At 34.6% G+C, this 21,576-nt stretch overlaps 1 protein-coding gene across 1 annotated transcript; it reads right to left on the bottom strand.

Annotated features, from left to right (window-relative positions):
• Positions 1–56: 56 nt before the first annotated feature.
• MATR3 (matrin 3) lies at positions 57–16,252 on the bottom strand. Its single transcript, XM_083358461.1, has 14 exons — positions 14,012–16,252; positions 9,231–9,292; positions 8,488–8,529; positions 7,419–7,519; positions 7,002–7,051; positions 5,997–6,122; positions 5,523–5,648; positions 5,238–5,408; positions 4,780–4,911; positions 4,308–4,351; positions 3,817–4,204; positions 1,980–2,316; positions 1,521–1,642; positions 57–1,053 (listed from the first exon to the last, which is right to left on the bottom strand). The coding sequence occupies exons 1-14, from the start codon at positions 14,906–14,908 to the stop codon at positions 1,003–1,005; spliced, it is 2,649 nt and encodes an 882-aa protein (XP_083214587.1). The 5' UTR covers positions 14,909–16,252; the 3' UTR covers positions 57–1,002.
• Between the last annotated feature and the right edge of the window lie 5,324 nt (positions 16,253–21,576).

Genomic DNA, 21,576 nt, shown 5'->3' with positions numbered 1-21,576 from the left:
GTTTCTCACCAGTCAATGAGCACACAAAATTGTTTGTAAATAGAAGCGAGGCTTAGTTTACTCGATTGGTTTGGTTTATTGGTTTGACACTATAATAACTTGAATTCACATATATGTAAGTTGTTAAGTGATAACAATATAAAACAGATTTTACGCACAAACTGCTACTCATATTAGCTATGTGAAGGTACAACAAAAGCACAGTCCTAGGATGAAACCAATCTCAAGATGTTTGCTCCAATTCTAGGCAGGATACTTTGAAGCAAGTCCAATTATATGTTAGTAATTGGTCTAGGATTAGAGCTGAAGTACAAACATAAAAAAGAAAACTATTTACAATGTATGGTTCAAATGTTGCTTTTGCTTATACTGGAGATGTATGAAAAAGTACTAAATTCAATTGCAAGCAAGAGTCCAGAAAAATAATACTGGTCAGAAGAGCAAGAGTTGAGTTCCTATTAAAATAGGACAGAAAAACAAGGACTCAGAGAAAACACAAGATTTATTAAAGCTGGCTATCACTTTTCCTATTCACTACCTAAATATACCAACAAAAAGCATTTCCACTTTAAAAAAAAAACAAACCACACAAATTTTGATAAACACTCTCAAAAGTGAAATGAAATAATGCAAGTCCCTTGAACAATAATATCAGTTGGACTTAGAATGTGGAATGTTGCAGGTAAAAATAGTAACTGTTTATGTTTAACTGAATGTAAAGCTTGAAAAGATTAATGGGGATGACATTTTCTGTGATCTTCAAATGCTGAAACAGCTGTCAGTACCTCAATATTAAATCTGCACAGAAATGCCGAATGTCATCCCACTTTTGAACAAAGATCCGACAGTGTATATTTTGCCATAACATTAAACACATTACAGAATTAAACTTCTATTTCACTAAGATCTATGCAGTATAGCATTCCCAATTTTACTGTATTGAGATTAGCAACAAAAATAAAACATTTTTCCTTAAATTGGCATGCCTTTCCCCCCTTTCATTTAAGCCTCTTTTTTTGGTTTCAGATCTTCAGCCATTTTCTCCATATGTTTCTGTAACACAGAAGAGACTTGAATCAAAACTTGTTAAGTAACAAGGCATAGTTAACTGTAATGCCTAATTCAGCAAAATTATACCGGATGTAACTCATATATACATAAATACTGTACTTGACATGATCAAGGTTTAATGCTGTGATTTATTTCAGTTTAGACTGTTGTAAACAATTCTATCTTTTTGGCAGAGACTTTCATAAATACAATACAAATCAAACATAGTGGCATCTAATCTCTCATTTGATCTTTTCTTTTAAACATGTAGGTATGTGTAAAATGTATTGTTTCTCTTTCAGATCATATTGCTTTGCCACCCCAGTGAATATTCTAGCAATTTTCCAGAAGTAGAATTGTCCAGATTTCTCATTCCTAGAACGGTAATTTTTCTACATTATGCTATTAAAAAAAATAATTTCAGAAAGTGCATGAAACAGAAAAGGGGACCTTGATAAATTTTGCCTTACCTTCAATTTTTGATAATGTGCAAGGCTGCTGCAGTGAACTTTTTTCGCAGAATCTTCGTTAGTATAGAACAAGGAACACAATTTGCAGTAAAATCCAGTTCTGGGGACAACATAGTTCACACCTAGATATAGAGCACAAAAAGAAAGTTGCAAATTTGGAATGTTGTCAAGATCATAGAATCATAGGGCTGGGACAGTTGCTCTAATTCATTTTTACTGAACAGAGTAAGTTAGATTCTGAATGTAAATCAGTGACCTTTTAAAAGCTAAATCTAAAGATCTAAATATTTTATTTAGGGTGAGCCATTCTATTAGACATTTAAAAGGTCTCAAAAATTATTTACATACATTTTACAGGATTGACATTCAAGCATCTATTGGCTTTTTGAAAGTATCCAGCATTTTTGCTTGCATAATTACATAGGTGGTATATATTTTCCAAAAGGAAACCATTCTTACCAACTGGAATATTTGGCTGATATGGTCCAATTCTATGTTCATCATGAATAGTTTTACTTTCTTGCATGGTAGTGTTATCTTTTTCATCTGTCATTGTGCTGGATGCCCCTTCAGATGATTCCAACTTTAAGTTCTCTGTTTTAGTGCCATTTTCAAATGTCTCATCTTCCTGCTCCATTTCTTCTGTTTTTGTTTCAGCTGAATCATCCTCATTTTTTACAGCCGCTTTCATTAGGGCAGCTCTGTACTGTTTCTGGTGATCTGCATCTTCCTCATCACCAACTTCATCAAGAGTGACAAAGCCTTTCATACTTCTTGGAAAACTACCTGCATGTCGCTGTTGAAACAACGTATTTTAACACCTTATTATATATGGCTTTTCGTGAGTTCTCAATCATACATTGAAAAATTCTTAGATCTAAGTTCGATGGTACATTACATCTAACAAATATAACGCCATTCCTCCTTTTAAAACCAATGTGAATCACATTACCATTGGCAACCCCCCCCCCCCAAAAAGTAACAAGAAAACAAAACAGCATCACATGTAAGGTCCTTTGAACAATGTAGTTTTTAACATTTTCTGAAAAACCATCAATGAGGGAAACAGCCTGATCGGTATCCAGAATACTAGGACTTCCATAGAAAGGTGCTACCTTCTCATTTCATTGGCCTTCCTCCAAAATTCTTTCAAAAAGTGAGATTTTAAGTTGTTTTTCTAATCAGTCAGACTTACACTGGTTGAAGTAGATGGTTCTTAAAATAATTTAGGTACCAAATCATAAAGGAGGCAGCTGAAGATGGCAACACCAGGATTTTAAATTTATAGGCCAACACAAGGATTTAAAATTGTACCCAGAAAGAAACTGGTAACACACGCAGGCCAGAAGAGTAAAAAAATTTTTTTTGCATCAATCCTTTCTTGACATGAAATTTTAATTTTTTAAATGTTTTACTCTCATATAGAAAGCATTCAAGGTTTATAATTGTCTCAACAGATTTTTATTTTTATTTTTGCTTTAGCTCACTTCCAAAAACAACCTTTTTACAAAAATATTGTATCAGTTTGCCCCCGTTTCGGATGCTGCTTATTTGCTTAGAATAACGTAAGTAGGTAGGATACTCAAATTCTTCATGTACTATGTTTACTGAACTACTTAAAAGCCACTAGAACAGCGGCTCCCAACCAGTGGTGGGATTCAAATATGCAAAGAACCGGTTCTCTGTGTGGATGCCGCTTTTGGAAGTCCATTCTGGGCCTGGGCAACCAAAAATTAGCTACCGGTTCTGCAGAACTGCTGCGAACCGGCTGAATCCCACCACTGTTCCCAACCTTTAGTATACCCCGCACCCCTAGAACACTTCTGATATATTCTCGCACCCCTTACAAAAGTTTGAAATAACAGCAACGAATTATGCATATACGTTATAATTTTGAAGACCCAGGTTTTCGCACCCCCCTGGATGGGAACCCCTGCACTAGAATATAAACTCGACAGCAAACCAGACTCCTTACTAGCACTGATGATGTTATCTAGTTTGGGTAATGAAATGTCTGCAAGAAAACAAGCAAACTCAGAGAGCACCAAGGACCTCTACTGTCAACCCTAAGCTACAAATGTTCTCCTTTATTGGTACTTACGCGCAAAAACGGCAACATACAAAAGAGGACATCAATGCAGATTACAGTCAACTGCTAAGGAAGCAAATGGTACACATAACAATTCAATTCCCCCCCAAAAAAACTGATTTAAACATTCTAACAGGCAAAAAAAAAAACACAATAAAAAAACTATTCTTGATTAAAGCACACATCTTTTTTTTTTAGCGGCGTTACCTTTTTCATTTTTTTCGCAGTCGAAGTAGCTGCGGTATTCTCTTCAGGTTTGGCAGCAGCAGCATCAGCATCTTCGGCTGCCTCCTTTTCTTCAGCAGTTGTATCAGCCAAGTTAGCAACATCGGTCTCATCTGCTGCTGAGCTGCCACTCTCCAGTAATGCTGCTGCTTCCTCATCATCCACTAGCAATTCGTCTTCAGATTCAAGGAGTAAATTGGATTCCTCCTGATCTCCTTGTCCCCCCCCCTCTTTTGCATCCAACCTCTCCGATTCATCTCTCTCCTCGTCTTTGCCATCAGTACTGTTGTTTTCGCCTTTCTCGCCGTCGTCAGTCTTACATTTCTTTTCGCTTCCAGAGTCTTTACTATCTGGAGAGATTCCTCTTTTTCTATATTGTAAGGAAAAGAACATGCATTATCTATGACATTAGAACATGTGTTTTCTATGACATTTTGTATTTTCAAGCAAATCGATTAACGGAAGGATTTTACCTTGGTTTATCTTTCTTCAACAATTCCATTCCTTTGTTAGGAATCTGAAACAATATTTCAAATTAAGATGTGGAAACAAAACGTCAGGGATTGCAATGGTGCAAATATGCTCTGTGGTATACAGAAATGCCATACATTTCAATATACATTGACCAGCAGTTCTGAATTAATCTTGTTACAGTTCTTACAGCAACCTAATGAGGATCTGCAAGCTACTAACATAGGCTTTTCCTCTGGAAGGATGACAGGGATTATTAGCCTCGTCAAGATTTAGAGACTGGAATGGGGAGGAAAATTTCCGCTCTCATGTTGTTTCCAAAACTCCACACAAGTTTTGCATTCAAATTCAAATATTAATGATAGCCGGTCGTATTCCTATTTCACTATGCACACTAAACAGCTATGTACATGAAACTCTTCATATTATTTACTGAACTCGAGATCCCAAACTTAGGTTAACTCAAGTACTTACTCGTAATATTAATCTCTTGTATTTTTCAGATAAATCGACTTTCACACATCTGCCCTGGAACCAAAGGGCTTTGTTGGAGCAGTGTTCCATCATAGCAACAGCATCTTCTCTGGTCTCCATTTCTATAAAAGCCTATAGAAAAATTATGCACGATTTCAATTTACATTTTTTAATGACTTGAGTTTATGAGGAGACAAAGCTAGGCGATTTTTTTGTTAAATGCTAAATCAAGTATAAGATCTTGTAGCAAAGATAAAGCAGATACATAATTAATTCTGATGGAGAGGTTAAATTTTCATATGCACATGAAGCATGTTAGGGATGAAAAGCTGCTAAAAACTGCGTTTTCCTAAATTACCACAACAAAAAGATGGCAAAGGGTGCTCAGTCACTACATACAAGAATTTTTTTATTCTACATTTCTACTTAAATAACTCTTATGTTACTATAAGAATTACCTGACTCTTCATTCTCATCAATATATAATTCTTTATTTTTCCATAGGGCTCAGCTAATTTAAGTACAGCATTGTCAGAATAGCCCGAATGTGGCAAATTACTAAGATGGATCACACGACCAAGCTGTTGTTTTGGAGGCTCAAATTTCTGATCAGATTTTCCTTCTGGTTCCTGAAGAGTTAAGAACATCAATACATTATATTGAATGTTAAGTTTTTAGTATAAGAGAGATGAATACAATGAAAAGATTAAACATTAGAAAAGAAGTGTGAAATTGTGGTTTACCTTGATTCTTTTATATTTTTGTGATAAATGGACTCTTACAGGTTTGCCAAAAACCAGGGCTGGTGCTGTTGAATAATATTCCACTGCAGCTTGTGCATCTTCAGTGGTAGCCATTTCAATAAATGCCTAAAATAAAACAAAAATGACTTTTTTCCCCAAAAAGATGAACAAGAATAAAAAACAAGAAAGGAATTGTATTAATATTATTTTGCTGCTATAAATATACATTAAATGTCTTAATCTTGCAGAGAAATCTTTTTCTTTCAAGTATGTAAACATTGTTTTTAAAATAATATCTGGTATTCTTCAGATCTCTTTTTCAAGATATGCTTCCTTCTCTTAAGTTACATTTGTTCCTGTCAAATCCTGTACTTCAATTAACTTATGTACTGCTTAAGAAACTGACTGCCAATAGAGCATTGATGTTTACATTGTATTAAAAATATTCTATCATATAAAATGACTAATACTTACCTCATTAATTTTGTTCAGTATGAGATGATTTGTGATGATTCCAAAAGGTTTAACAAGCTGTAGTAGCTGATATCTCAGGTTTTTCCCTCTCTGAAAGTCCATGATATGCACAACTCTGCTTGTCTCCTGTTAATTGCCAGCAGTAATAACCAATACATTCAGTAAAAGGAACATAGAAATGAACTTTCTTAGTTCAGAAGCAAATTCGTAACAAGCAAGTCAATAAAAACAATGGAACAAAAATGCACAATTACATCCTGCCTTAAATTGAAATGTACACCACTCACAAGTGTTACTGAATTTGCAAATATATCCTCATAAACCAGCTTTGCAAATGCATTCCTTATCAGTAACTATGTGGACACAGTATCTTGAAGAGACCTGAGGATATCAATTCACCTTGCTCATGAAGAGACACATTCAGCTAGGATAGTCTGTTATCTGGCAAATTAGGCTGGAGTTTCGCATGATCAACAGTCCTTGACTTTACAGCCATTAGTAATGATTTGCAGTTATGTCTGGTTCTTGTACTTATGACCACTAGTGTCCTTGTAGTGATGTGATCACAATTTAGGTGCTTGGTAACCAATTCACACTTATCACAGCTGCAGAATGCTGCGGGCATGTAATAGTGATTTTGCGATCTTATCAGCTGTCTTCTGACAAGCAAAATCAATGGAAAATAGATTTACTTAATGTGATTTGCTTAATACTGCAGTAAAAATGATTACAAAATTGGATCCAGTCATGCAATGACTCTTTTAACAACTGCGTCATTTAGTGATTGAAGTTCTGGTCTCGATTGTGGTTGTAGATTGAGGACTATCTGTAATTTTATGTGATAACTTAAATTTGTAAACATATGGTTTGAAAAGCTATATATAATCCAGATAATGGATAACCTCTTTCATTAAAAGCAGATACTCATTTCAAGTAAAAGAAATTGTTGAATAAAAATTTTAAATGTAAATGTACATTAATTTTTACAGATTATTGAATACTAACCACTCTGCCTTTTTGCATGTGTCTAGGTCCTTGCATGTTTCCATTTCCAGCTATCAATACAGTGTAAGGAAAAAAATATAGTTTATTAGAAAGAATAGTGACTTTGTGGCATATGATAATACAGAATTTTAAGCTGTTTGACTTAGAATATATCTGAAATTTTACCATATCAAAAAATATAACTCAAAGTAATATCCATTTAATCACACCTCTATTCCAGATACTATTTATCTAATACGATCAAACAGTACTACTTTAAATGTCAGATAACAATGTTATCAAGATGCATACTGAACATCCTTTTGACGTCCATAGTCAGCTTTAATTTAAAAAGTTCTACTACGGTTTATTTGATTCCACACTGCATGATTACATCCTGATACATAGTCCTATCAGAAATTGATTTAATTTTATTACCTCTTGACCCAACAGGTGGTCCTCCCAGATGAAATGGAGGTGGAGGTGGCCCCAAAATTCCTGGGGCTGGATTTGTTGATTGCAACATAAATGGATCACCCCTAAAAGACACACACCAACGCAGATATCTTTTGTTTTGGAAAATATATAATCTTTCACAACCTCCCATTCAGCTTTGTCCATTTAAGTTGTAAGAAATCAGATATGTGAAAATAAACAATAACAATTTATTTCTATGGTTTGATATCTGCAGGTAATATTTATCAATATGACTGAATAGTAGCAACATATATGTCAGATAATAATGCTATCAAACATTTCTTTTTGAACCTCAGAAAGTTATTTCCAACATATCCCTAAAATTAGAAATGTAAAAAATAGACTCAAAGTTCAAATAGCTTGTCAATGTAGGATTCTAAACGATACTGTCACACTTTCAGTTTGTATGAAAACATAATATTTTGCAGTGTCACTAGTTGTGACACTGGACAAAATTAATCAGAGAAATTTCAAGGTACACATTAGGAAAATATTAATTTTTTAATGCAAAATATAAATAACTCTATTTAAATCACTCAATATCTAATGAGAGTTTTAAACACTGGGAGAAATGAGTTTTATTTATGTATACATCCCAGTAAAAGAAAAAAAAATGGACAGTGAGCGTGTTCTGGCATTAAGGAAACATGAAAGATTTTAGCTGAAACAAAGAAATAAGTAGGACAGAAGGAAATGGACTTGATCTGAGAGAGTATTTCCAGGAAAAGGAAGATTAGAATCAGGAATGATACATAACTATATCCCAATTCCAGGACTCCGTATATCTTACTATTATTTTAAAGCTAAAAAGCTCTAAACTAATTAGCAAATTGGATAAGAAGAAATGCCTTTTTTCCTGTTATTCCTATGTCTGATTATTGAAATAGCTAAGCAGTACAATAGAAAATTACTTTTCTCATTCCAAAGTTAAACTATCACGCAACTGATAATTTGGAACTATCATTTCCCCCCTTTGATTTCTCTTGTGCCATTTTTTTTAAAAAAATGGGAGAAAGCAAGCTTTACTTACAATCCATGTGCAGTGTCGTTATCAGGGTTCCATTCAGGGTATCTTTAAAATAAAGAAGTCAGACAAATCACTCTCTGGAATGTAACTGCTGGGGCTAGAAATACCATGTATTGTATTTTGGATCTTAGCCCAAAGATTTTAAATGTATAAATAAGCGTAAGTTGATCATTACAATTTCAGAGTCAACACCAATATTCTCAGTAATTTAAAAGTACTGGATTTGGAATTACACCAAAGTATATCTAAACAATGTAATGCATCTTTTCTAAAGGCGTTTATAAATATTACATTAAATTACAGATTCTACTACATACATATTGGAAGCTTTCATAAATTCTGATTTAGTCATAATAGCAAGTTTTATTATTTATGTCAACAGCAGTTTTTGGTTGAAACAAAATGTGAAGGTTTATTTTATCAGTGGAGACTGAGATGAAAATAGAAGTCATAATACTGCAATCATGCAATTTAGCAGATTTGCAGCAGGTTCAGGATCAAACAAATTCTGTGTAGACAAGTAATCTACAAATTTGCCCCCCAGTAAAACATATAAAAAATATGTGGTCAAAAAGGCCCTATTAAATTTAAAAAAGTAGCAGCTTTCAAATCTGTATACAAGCAATCAATTAAAAAATACAGCCTATTATTATACAATGCAAGAAAATTATATTAAGTTTTAGAATACTATTTTTTCAAGCAAAACAGTACAATTATAAAGAAAAATATATGTTCAAAATCCGTACATTTCAAGGAGCAGTTGACAACGTCGACTGTGACTTGCTCCATTGATATGTTGATTCCACTCCTGCAGAAGTACAAAGTTAGGCTGATCAGAAACACAATTTTTAGAACATTATGTAAACATGTACAGAAGGTTTTGCCTTAAGACTTGTGCTATCGTCAAAAAGGTACAGAAACTGACATCCAAACAAAAAACTATTTTGAGTTTCGTCTACTGAACATTACTTTATCCTAAAACAATTTAAGTTCACGTGTTTCCAAGAGATGAAGCATGCGTCGTTTATATTCCAATTTCAAGTTATTTCCAAGATATACAACTAGGCCTAGTGCAAAATACTTCTGCATATGTAAAATACAACAACAAAGCATTACTAGTTCTGCACAAGTGCAGCTTGCCATGTAATATCTTATCTTGGTTGTAAGAATATTACTCAAGAGGAGCTTGATGGGGAGAGTTCAGGGCAATACAGTAGCTATTGGTAAATGCTTTCTTATTGCACTAGAAAAATGTTTTCCATCATCAGTAAATCATTGCTGGGTACACAATAAGTTTAATATTCTAAGTTTTGTATAATGGAAGTGGGGGGAAACCAAACAAAATTCTAAATGTACATTATATGTACATCTCCGCTAATCACATCCAGCAACCTGTCCTTCAACCAAATAGAACAATTTCACCTCAAGATAATTGGGGGGGGGGGAGGAGAAAACAGGTTCTGTTTCATGCTGCTTTTTAAATCTGTATTTACCAAAAGCAGCAGTCAACTAAAAGTCAACCCTTCATGATAATGGCACATCGTCCCAGCCAAGGGACCCAGGATAGGACAAAAATTGTACACTTACATCCCTAAAGCTCGATTATTGGTTTTAATATTAAGAATATTAAACTCTAGCTGTTATGTGCAATTAGCTCTAGCCTGTTTTTTTAAATTTGTTTTAACACCTACATAAAACCAATTCACCTTACAATTTTTTCTTCCTATTACTGGCTCAAAAAATTAATGTCAGCATAAAATAAATAAATAAAACCAAATAGTCCCATTTCACCTTACCTTCACAAGAATAACTATTTTATTAGTTTTCAATGTTGCCTCCGCAATTACAAACTGCTGTTTTAAAGTAAATTAATAAGTGCTTCCACAAGCACAGACCTGGGACCAACTGCAGAATTATAATCCAGAGAATCTCAACCTCATTTTAATTTAAGAACTGTTTTAGCCAAATGACAAGAACAGACTTGCAATTGTGCAAACAATGGTAACTGATATCTCAGAGGTAAACCGACCAGGATGAATTTCAAAAAGAATGATTCTCTGCCCATTTGTTCCACTTTATACAGAATTTTATATAAATATAAAAAGAGCACCTATTGTATTTGGATTGCATATACAGAAATTACTTTTTCTTATTATGAATGGGGTTAATGTAAGCACAGTTTTAATCAATTACAGACTAAAATGTGCATTATTTTTAATATATTGCTATAAAACAAAATAAGACCTATTTCACTTCTATTTATGCACATGTAAATGGAAAGCAAGCAGAATCAGGCTTGATTAAGTACTGAATAGAAGGCTACAGGACATATCAGATCTACAGGCTAAATCCTGAACTTGTAAAGCATGTTAGAAGCCGCCAATGGCAAACTTCTTCCCTACTGTTACCAAGAAAACTACGACTGCATCCATGTAGTCAGCCGTAAAGCTAGATTCAAGTGTCTTTTTAAAATAGGGTGCTCTTTAACAGTAACAGTTCCAGCACATGAGTCATAGTGAACATTTTCACTCCCAAAAAGAATTCGAGATCTTTCTTGCTTTTTTCATTGCTTTTCTAATGCATTCTTGTGCAATTCCTATAAATTACTTTTGCTATATTTTGCTAAAAATACTGAGATAATTTTTGCGTATGTGATTTTGCAAGAACATAATTGATTTTTTTCACCCTATTTTCCTAATCAGAAATAAAATTAAGTAATCCCAAATAGTTTTGAAGCCTGAGGGATCCTTGGTGCTCTCTGAGCACTAGTACTAGCTCAGGGGTAGGCAACCTTGGCTCTTTTATGACTCGTGGACTTCAATTCCCAGAATCCCTGAGCTGGCTCAGGAATTCTGGGAATTGAAGTCCACGAGTCATAAAAGAGCCAAGGTTTCCTACCCCTGTACTAGCTAGCAGTGATGGTGTTATCTAGTTTGGGAAATGAAATGTCTGCAAGAAAACAAGCAAGCTCTGGGAGCACCAAGGACCCTTCATTTCAACTACATTCTCCCGTATTAGTTTTAAAGTCTCTTTCATAGCTCTAAAATAACTGTTATGAATTACACTTACCTTTACTGACTCATCACATTTAATATATTAAGTGGGACTTAATGACTAATTTTACAGCCAAATATTTTCTTTTTATTGTCAAAATATATTACTATGATTAAAATGGGAATCTTATGAATCAGAAATTTTATCTTTCAATGAAGTCTTTGCTGGGCTGCTCTAATATTTTTGGATTCACATACATCGAGCCAAGAGAGGAGGGATGTTTCCAAAATCAAATCTTCTAAACTTTTGAACAGATTAATCAGTTCCTTGTTTCTAATCATATTTTTTACAGGGCAAATGTATTATACTTCCAGAATCCTTAAAATATCAGAACAGAAGGTAAAATTGATATGGCTGGTCTATAAATACTTGCGAGGTATCTAAAAACAATAAATGTACAATTTTAAAATACTGTCATTAAATTAAACTAATATGAAGTAAGGTTATCTGGTTAAAGTTACAAAGAAATATATTTTTAACCACCCTGGACGCTGGTTTGGAAATTCATTAACAGTCAGGCAAGGTTGTCCTTGTAAAAAGTACAAATTACAGTGAATACAGTGAAGCAAAATAATAGATTTTGTATAATACTTTCAATAATTTATTCTGTTCCTTGCACAGCTTGTTTCAATCAGAAACTGCACTAGAAACATTTAAGGTGGAAAAAAAAGGAGACTAGATTTTTTTTCCTTTCAACTGCACGTGAATATATAGAAGTTTTTTTAGCTGTTTACTGCTGGGTCTTTTTTTTTTCTTACAAGCTATAATGACATCTTTCAATTAAGATGTTTGTTTTAATCAAAACTAAAAAGTTTTATAAAGTTCAGCCAAAAATTAATAGTTGAAAATGCTGAACTTATCAAGTCGGCATACTTAAGATTCCAAGTAAAGTGCCTATACATTTTGATAAACTGAAAGAAGCAAGATTCTATTTATAACAATACAACAGTATTTTAGTGCAGGAGATAACTATATAATTGCCATTATTATGTACTGTCTTATTAGTAGTGTTTTACATAACTGATTTTTAGAAACCTGGTGAATTTGAGATTGACCTCAGTGTTATTTATGCATACATCATGGTATTTCCTTAGATAAGCAACCTTATGTAAAGCATAAAAAAGAGCAAGATCCCAAGTGTATCACAATATACTGCATACACATTTGGTTAGGATGATGTACATCCGGCTTCATGGGATACAGCCAATAGTGCATTAACTTGCAGAACACTGTTTTTCAAGTAAAATGGGCTTTGAATTGTGGGCCAAAATGTGTCTAAACTGATCAGTTTGCATCAGAAGAGAAAGCTACATATGGCACAAGTACAATTAACGTTGGTAACGACCCCTCTATATTACTAAAACTAAAACATTATATGATCACAGAGGTTCGCAAAGATATTTTATTAAGGTAAGAAAAAAAAGTTTCAGATGGTAGAAGAATCAAGCAGAGAATTCAGATGAACAAACAATATTTCATTTTTCACACTAGTCTGGAAACGATTTTGCATACACCAAGGTATTTTTTGAAGAGAAAGGACAACAGTGAAGAAAGTGTTAGTAATACCCAAGGAAATCATTTTAAGCACACAAAGTGCACTCTTACCTGGATTTCTGACAATATGCTTTGAAAAGAAAAAAATGTAACAACAGTAATAATATTCAGCTTTAGTTTCCCATTGCCAAACTAACAGAGGACCAGTTTGTAAAACAATTAGGAAACATGAATAAGCCACACTTGCTGTTTGGTTTCAGACCTACATTCTAAGTATAAGAACGATGTTTGATCAAAACTCTTAAAAGATCTATTCTAAACAGACACTGCCAATAAGAATATGATATACTGTACAACAGCAGTAATCTGATTGTTTACTTTTCTAAAAAGGGACAGATGCAATATGTGTAATAAAAAGTGACCCTAAAGTATGTAAGAAAGTTGTGAAAAGGAAGGAAAAAATGAGAAGTTTCAGCCATAGCATGAAAATAGTTTTTAAAGTGAATTTTAAAAAGAATGAATTCATTTAAAAATGCTATTACCCTACAAATTTGTTCCAGGACCATCCATTAAAGTATTTTCTCAGACTATGGACAAGAAGAAAAAAACTGAATGTGCGAGGACAGTATCTTAACTAGAACCAATTAGCAATCAAGACAGATGGGAAGAAATGTTGAATCTAACTCTGAATAACTGCAAAACAAAATGAAAAACTACCCCAAACCAAGTAAAGAGATTATGTAGATGCAAAATATAGACTAGATGGTAACTGGCCTGGATTTCAGCAATATAGGTGAAACAATATATTAAAGTCCTGGTTTTATGATTTGCTAATGATGCCCTGAAATTAAGTGGCTTTTGTCACTTAAAATTCTTTTGAGACCTTTGTGTAAGTATTTAGAACACAGAAATTGAGGCAAAGAAACAAGCAATAGGGACTACAAAGTAAAGAAAAATAAGCATCTGATGCTGAACTCACCTTATTAGAATGAACAGGCATATCACAGATAGAGCACAGATGGGGATAGCCCTTCGGTAAGAGTCCATGGAAGTCTTCAATATTGCTATCTGGTGGAGCACCTCTTTTTTTCTCAAAGAGAGATCTCTCAGGGACACGACTCAGTCTGTCATACTCACTGTCAAATTTACGATATTTATGCGAAGTTTCGCCATAATAAGAGTCCTCCCTACACCTTTCTCCATCTCTTAATCTGTCATCTTCATAATCCATTCTGTCATAATAAACAGATTCTTGAGAACGACTTCCATGATCATAATCAACCACACGGTTGAGACTAGAACCACCATCGTCAAAGCTATCTCTTCTAAAATGCCTTTTCTCTTCCCAATCATCCCTAGGAACTCTGTATGGTGGCTCCCGTGCAGCTGATCTGCCATCTCTACCATAACTCAGTGAAGGACCTTCTTCAGCTCTCCTCCTTTTAAGTTGCAGAAGTATTTGAGGCAAGTTTTCAGGAGTGATCTTGTCCTCAGGATAACGACTCAGTTCATCTAAGTCTCTAGCAGACAGACCAAGGCTGGCCAGAATATTAGTGGCCTGCTCTGCATCTCCACGGTGCTGAGAAGACAGAGAGAGTGGGCCTCTATTTCCAATGTTAAATATAGACTGTAAGGCATGGGAAGATGCACTAGCAGAAGACAGTGCACTATGAGATCCTTGTTGATTCAATGAAGAACTCATTCCAAGATTCATTAAGCTAGCAAGGCGGGCAGTACCCTGGTTCATCCTTCCAAGAGATGCTGGCACATTTAAAGATTGGGTAGCAGCAGCAAGAAGGCCTATTCCTGCAGAGAGGTCACGTCCATGACCTTGGGAATCCCTATTTAGAGATGCCTGGTGGAATGACTTGGACATTGCTGAACTATAGCTTGTTTATTACGAACCAAACTTTAGAGATGTCTGAAAAGAAAGCTCACTCTAGAAAGCTAGGTAAACGTCACTTCAATAATGTTACGCCAAGAAAGGGATCAATAATGATCGTAGATCTTCTTCAAGCTGAGAAACACCAAACAAGTCTGTAGAAAAACAAGCAGTTTTAGTCATAAAATCCTTTATGCGGATGCAGTTTTAAAATGTATGCATCGTGTTGATCTAAAAACAATTTAAGATCTCACATGGATTTCCCTATGTAACCTCAAAAATTGGATCATTAATCTTCTGATAAGAAATTGAGCCCCCCCCCCAAAATAAGCACCAATTTTTGCCACTAAATATACCTATTTTCAAGCATTCATATTTAAATTGCAGGGTGCATACATCTTAACTGCTTTAGATTCCAGGAAAAAAAGACCACAGTATACCAGCTATGGAACCAAGAAATATAATTCACATTTGTTAAAAAATATGACTTATAACATTGGTGAACGATGAAACATAAGAATAGCTGAGTACTTAATGAGACCAGGTAATTTTTGTTCAAAATTTGAGTAACTGATTTGAGACTTTGGAAAGAATATTAGGCTTTGGGAGCTCCAAAAACAGTCTCAAACATAAACTTATAGCCTATGCTACATAGACTCAAATCAGGCCCAGATTTCACTGATGCCTGATTGTGAGACCGAAGTTTTGTTTGAAGAAGAGAAATTTCCTGCACTATTCTAATAAGCCTAACTGTTGAAGGATACGCATCGTTATTTCTAGAACTCCATAATACATAGCTAGTACTTCTCATTTAATAGGCTTTTATTTATGCTGTTATTCCTATACCAATAGTAAGCATCAAAAAGCCCATTTGTTTCTATAATGGCTTTTGAAGAAAAGAAGAGTTCACGAGAATTTTATAAAGTATCTCAGAATGCTAATTTTATGAACTCCCAACAAAACAACTGAGACCTCATTGTACTTCAAACACTTTTGAAAAATCTCAACTCTAAAATTTTAACACCCATTCTTGCTACAGAATAGTCTGAGGAAAGGCCAGAAGCAGAGTAGAGGATAATGACATTCCAAGTGAACATATTTTGCAATTATTTTCTCATTTAGCAAGAAAAGAATACATTAGACAAATGCTCACAAAATGTACAAAACATTTACCAGGTTTCATTGGTAATAGATATTTAATGTAACCAACAAATTTTGCTAGTAACACCTACTGTAACAGGTTGCTAAGTCATATAAATACACACAATTATATGACATGCAAAGAATCATTACGTGGACTACTTAAAAATATAGTATTAAAACTGCTGCTGGAAGCAATTGTTCACTGTCAGATAAACCCGATGCAGGGTACAATAGGTATCTATTGTAAAAAGATGTTTTACTAATATCCAGTTATTTTTTGTAAAGGTAAATGGAATGAATAAATTGAAAAGTACTAATACAACTGTAATACTAGAAGAATAGGCAAAATATTGTAAGTACAGAGCAGATGTCGATGGAAATAGAAAAGAAGGAATGGACAAATGTCAAGTGAGAAATATAATCTATGACACTTGACTGAATATAAGAATTCCTAAACAAAAGTTTAACCAGTCTGTGTACGATGTTGGAATCAAATACTAATAATATTGACCAGAGTTTAGGAATAAGATTTAAAATATTTGAAAAATATTTTAAAGTTTAACCACTGGCTTAGGGCAAATAAATTGCTCCCAGATTAGCAGGTGCCAAAACCCTAGCAGATGTGTAGCCTTTTTAAAGACCAGTAGAAAGCCTGGTGATCTTTCACTGCATGTATGGACTATGTAGCTAGAAACATCCTACAATCCAGCTACATCTACAATGTAAAGGTTAATGAAATGTTTACTCTTTAATAGTCATTTGAGTTAATTTTTCTGACTCCATCTGACATCTTGTCACTGTCAAAGATAGTAAGTAACATCAATTGATCAGAGTTCCGAATTCTCAAATAGTCAAAGAGAGGAGATGGGTTATATAGTGATGAGAAAAGCCTCTAGAAGATACTTCCAGTAACCTGCTAGTGTAACAGTTCCTAAGCAGAGTCTTAACATTAGAGAAACAGGTGCTAGAATGTAGCATAAGAAGGCCGGCTCAAATTAAGCCCTAATAGATACAGTGAACTACTAAACTTTTTACTTCCAGGGGCAACATCGTAATTTCAAGTTTTTTTCTTGCTGTTTTGGATTGAAAGGGCATGGTAATCAAGAAAGGTATCTACTTTTATTAATTTTGTTTCTTTTTTTAGTAGTGATCTAATGTTAAACACAAATTTAAACTATTGATGGTAAAGAGAATACAGGGATGATAATTTTTTAACACAAAGGCATCGTATAAGCAATTTTTGGTTGAAAAATAGGTTTCAGTTTGACTCAAAGATCATTTTTTTTAAAGAAAAGACCTTTACTATTTGTGTGTTTTAAGAGTTCAAGATAAAATATTCTTTGAATTTTTTTTTTAAAAAATCCATCAGTTTTGCAAGGTTGGTTATATTACTTAAAACACTCATATAACCACATCTTTGATTTTAGTCAATTTTTGAAGGATTTGGACAATTGTCAGATCCAGGAGCATCTGAAGAGTACCTCCTGACAGAGTTGGGCTGCCCAGCAGATGGTTTCACTGCATAGCCTGGTTTCCACACAAGCTGCAACTGCCCAGGCTTATATGAAATCGATGTAAACCTACAAAGAAAAAAGGAGATATCAGAGTAGTCTTAAAAATGGAACACTCAAAGGGGATATCCCAGTAAGTTGGTGAGGGAGAAAAAGACAATAGCAACATTTCCCAAGTCGGGATAATTTTACTTCTCTAGGATTCAACTGTTTTTGTTTGCCATCTTTTATTATGATTATAGGGTGAAACAGTATGAGGAACTGGAAAAAAGTAGGATATGTAATCAGTCTCCTTAAAAGGTTGTAAGAATTATACTGACTTAAGTCTTAGACATGACAAGGCATAATATATGTATATAAAGAAACTAAAAGTTAATGTGCCAAACTTAAGAATTATTTTACCAATTAAGGCTCAGAATATCTTCCATTTTGCCTCAAGTAGAAACTGGAGTGGAAATAGAGAAACAGGATTTTCTACCTATAAAGAGATAGCCCTGTTCTATTACTACACATTTCTAAAAGTCTATTTAGAAAGAAACAAACAAAACTGTATTACTGACTTTTTACTAGGGTGAGATAAAAGTCAGCACAGAAAAGGGAAAGAAATTGTATTTTTCTGTGGAAGTTATTCCACTCATGTAAGTAGGAGAGGTAATTATTCTTTCCCTAACTTCCTAGAGTTCCCCCAATCTAGCATAACATGAGGCATAATAGGTAACGGTAAAGAAAGTTTCATAATACATGCAGATGTTCATTCATGTAATGTTGAACTTCAACCAAAGATTTGAGAAACGATTTGCAAAACAGGCAGAGGCCTGTCAAAGAAGAATAATTTATGGAAATATGGGAACATTCAATTATTGAAGAATGGGTCTCCTGTACCTCTACTGATGTTAGCTAAATAAAATCAGTCAACTAGTTACTTTAGTTTCAAAAGAAATTCCCTATTTCAGTGGTTCTCAACCTTTTGTTCACCACTGATGCCCTTTAAATACCTTTTGTGGCCAACACAGCACCAAGACTTAACTCAAGATTTAAATCATATTTCTTCAGGTCTTCGCGGACCCCTTGTGACAACATCATGACCCCCCAGGGGTCTGTGGACCACAGGTTGAGAACTACTGCCTTATTCAATTCAAGCATATAAAAACTATATCCAAAGACAAGCTAGCAGCAAAAATAATAGTGTTGCCAAGTTCTGTTGTGCAATGGGATTGGAAAACACTTAGCATTCCACCACTGCAGATGTTTTGGAGCAAAGGTTGGCATGAATGCAGGGGTATAATAGTCCCCACTGATTTCCATACCCATGCCAGGATTTCAGATCCACATCTAGCCATCTATAAAATTATAATTTTTATATAAACTATAAGGTAATTCTCAATTCACCCTGAGACTAAAATTTCAATGGCTGAGCAAAGCAATTAAGATATTATGTAACTGCTTCACTTAATCACCACAATCCCTGCATTTCCAGTTATGGTTGTTAAGTGTACAGTTAGGCTATCTAGAGTTGAGTTCAAATCCCACCTTCATCATGAAAGCCAGCTGGGTGACCATGGGCCAGACACTATCTCAACCCTGCTCACCTCACAGGGTTGTTTGCTGTGGGAAAAATAGGGGGAGGAAGGAAGGTGTGTTGGATATATTTGCTGCCCTGAATCATTTGTAAAAATAAGAAGTTCCCTGGCAAGATAGACAGCAAATAAATTTAACAGATAAATAAATGAAACTGGTGTAAGTGCAAACAGGCTGCCAACAGGTGTGTCAAGCACCAGATCATGATCACAGAACCACGAGTGTGCATATGTAATGCTTTGCAATGGCCAGAAGTGCTTTAGAGGAGGTAGAGCACCCTTTATGAGGCCATAGTAATTTTGGACCATCGCTAAAGGGTCATAAATCAAGGCCTACCTGTAACATATTAGATTGAACATTTCTTAATTCTGGAATTCCAGGAATAGCCCGAATAATTATAGATTTAAAATGAAATAAAACAGCATTCAAATATTAGGTGTTATCTACTATAGCGTTGGTAATATAAACCAAACATTTCACATACTATATAGATCTCTTACATGGTAAGCAGTCAACACAGGTCCAGTTTCACTTATTAGGTTATTTACGGTATAAAAGAAGCAATCACAATTGTGCAATAAACCTTTCTTTGAAAGAACTGATATTCTCTCGAATAGCAATTCCTAGAAGAAAATGAGCAAAAATGAGCTGCATCTACTACATTTGTTTTAAAGCAGGGCTTTTCAACCAGCGGTACAGGTACCACCTGTGGTACATTGGCACCTGGCAGGTGGTATGCGACCATCCTAGAAAAGTGGTAGCGGGGGAGGGGAATGAGCTGGCTGGAGCTGCAGGGCTGTCAGGGCTGAGCGGAAGCGCCAGGATTCAGCTGGAGCTCGGCGCTGATCATGGCGCTTGAGCCCAGAAGCGCCGATCAGCTGGAATGTTGCAGCATCTCCAGGGTCTTGTGATTTACATTCAGATTCTTGGCAACTAATTCATTTTTTCAGTGCCATTGTAACTTAGAACAGCCACTAAGCAAACTTTTGTAAGTTGAGGACTACCTGTACTTCATCACTTTTTTCCTTTTTTTGGTGATCAGGTTTTTAACACCTTGCTAGGCGACTGGTGGTACTCAGATTTTCCATAACCTAAAAGTGGTACAATGGGTGAAAAGGGTGAAAAGTTTGAAAAGCCCTGTTTTAAAGCACCTTTTTCCATTCAGTTCCAAACCACTGCACAGCCCTGTAATGTATGCAAATTTCTTTAGCAGAGGTGACCTCTGGAATGGAATACTTTAAATAAATACATAAATGCATTACAAAGTAGACACTGAAGGAGCAAAGCCTTCAGTTAGATTTCTCCAACATGCAGCAAAACTAGATAAACCAACAAACAGGACTTCTCAGTTGCTATTCAATCCAAATCATGAACCTCTAATGATATATTCCATAATCTGCCAAGAGGTAGGCTGCAGAATTATATAGCTATTATTTACACTTTATATTCTAAGATATAAGCTTCATGAGATAACATTGGTAATCCAAATACAAACACAAAAGGGAGATTTCTCTTCAAAAATCCTTCTTGCAGTAGTTGGCAGTAAAAGCTTTAGATTGGATGAACCATTCATTCAATAGCAACAAATTATATAGTGGTCTTCCTATGCCAGCCTCCCTTTCATGTCATGTCAAGTTAATGTTTAGTATAAAGACCAGAACCCTTTCTTGTCAGCAACTTGAAATGAAGAAGTGAGAGCCCAACTTCTCGAAATTAAATGAAACAACTTTCAGTTGTAAACTACAAGAAGAATGCCTTAGCTACAAAATACATCTCAGATGACAGGAGACAAATCCAAAGAAGATGCAAGAATTTAAAAGGACAATAAAAACTGAATAAATTAGAAGAGAAAGAAACATAGCGTTTGCACAAGTTAGAATAGAAAGGGTCATAAAGTTAGAAAAGCAAATAAAAGGATATCCCCTAATTAACACCCCTTTGATGATCACCTGGGGGAAAGACAGAATGACCAGAAATAAGGGTATTTCCAAAAATATTCGATGAACCATTACTACCACGTTTAAAAAGAATAAGGAAATTACAGGGAAGGTAATTTGCATTCGTGTTTGCAGTGAATATGCAAATAGCCACGTTGAACTGAACTTTTAAATAGGGGAAATTAAACTAAAATAAAATGTAACTGATAAGTTAAAACCACTGAATCTAAACAACATGTACCTAGTTCTTTGAATATCTGCATATGCAACTGCTGATCCATAAAACATATAACCTTTCCCCAACTTGGTATCTGTATTCAACAACTAGAAAATAGGCATTTTTCACATTTTAACAATGGATTCAGGCAAAGCATGGGAAGAAAGTTACAAGTAGTTACAGATCAGCTAAAACTATGTAGCAGATATTACTGATAAAATATTAAAGAAAAAACATCAGGAATATACTGCAGAAAGTACTTTCAATAAAATGCGG

This window comes from Vipera ursinii (assembly GCF_947247035.1).
Source record: "Vipera ursinii genome assembly, chromosome: 1".
Taxonomy (NCBI): Eukaryota; Metazoa; Chordata; class Lepidosauria; order Squamata; family Viperidae; genus Vipera; species Vipera ursinii.
Note: the sequence above shows the minus strand (reverse complement) of the source record. Positions and strands in the feature narration are given on the sequence as shown.

What these genes read in the sequence shown, in the direction of transcription:
- MATR3 (XM_083358461.1), bottom strand. Translation starts at nt 14,908, where the DNA reads ATGTCCAAGTCATTCCACCAGGCATCTCTAAATAGGGATTCCCAAGGT. An exon ending in TTGAAGAAAGATAAACCAAG is followed by an intron (nt 4,205 to 4,307) that starts GTAAAATCCTTC and finishes CTTACAATATAG; the next exon opens with AAAAAGAGGAATCTCTCCAG. An exon ending in CTGCGAAAAAAATGAAAAAG is followed by an intron (nt 2,317 to 3,816) that starts GTAACGCCGCTA and finishes TTGTTTCAACAG; the next exon opens with CGACATGCAGGTAGTTTTCC.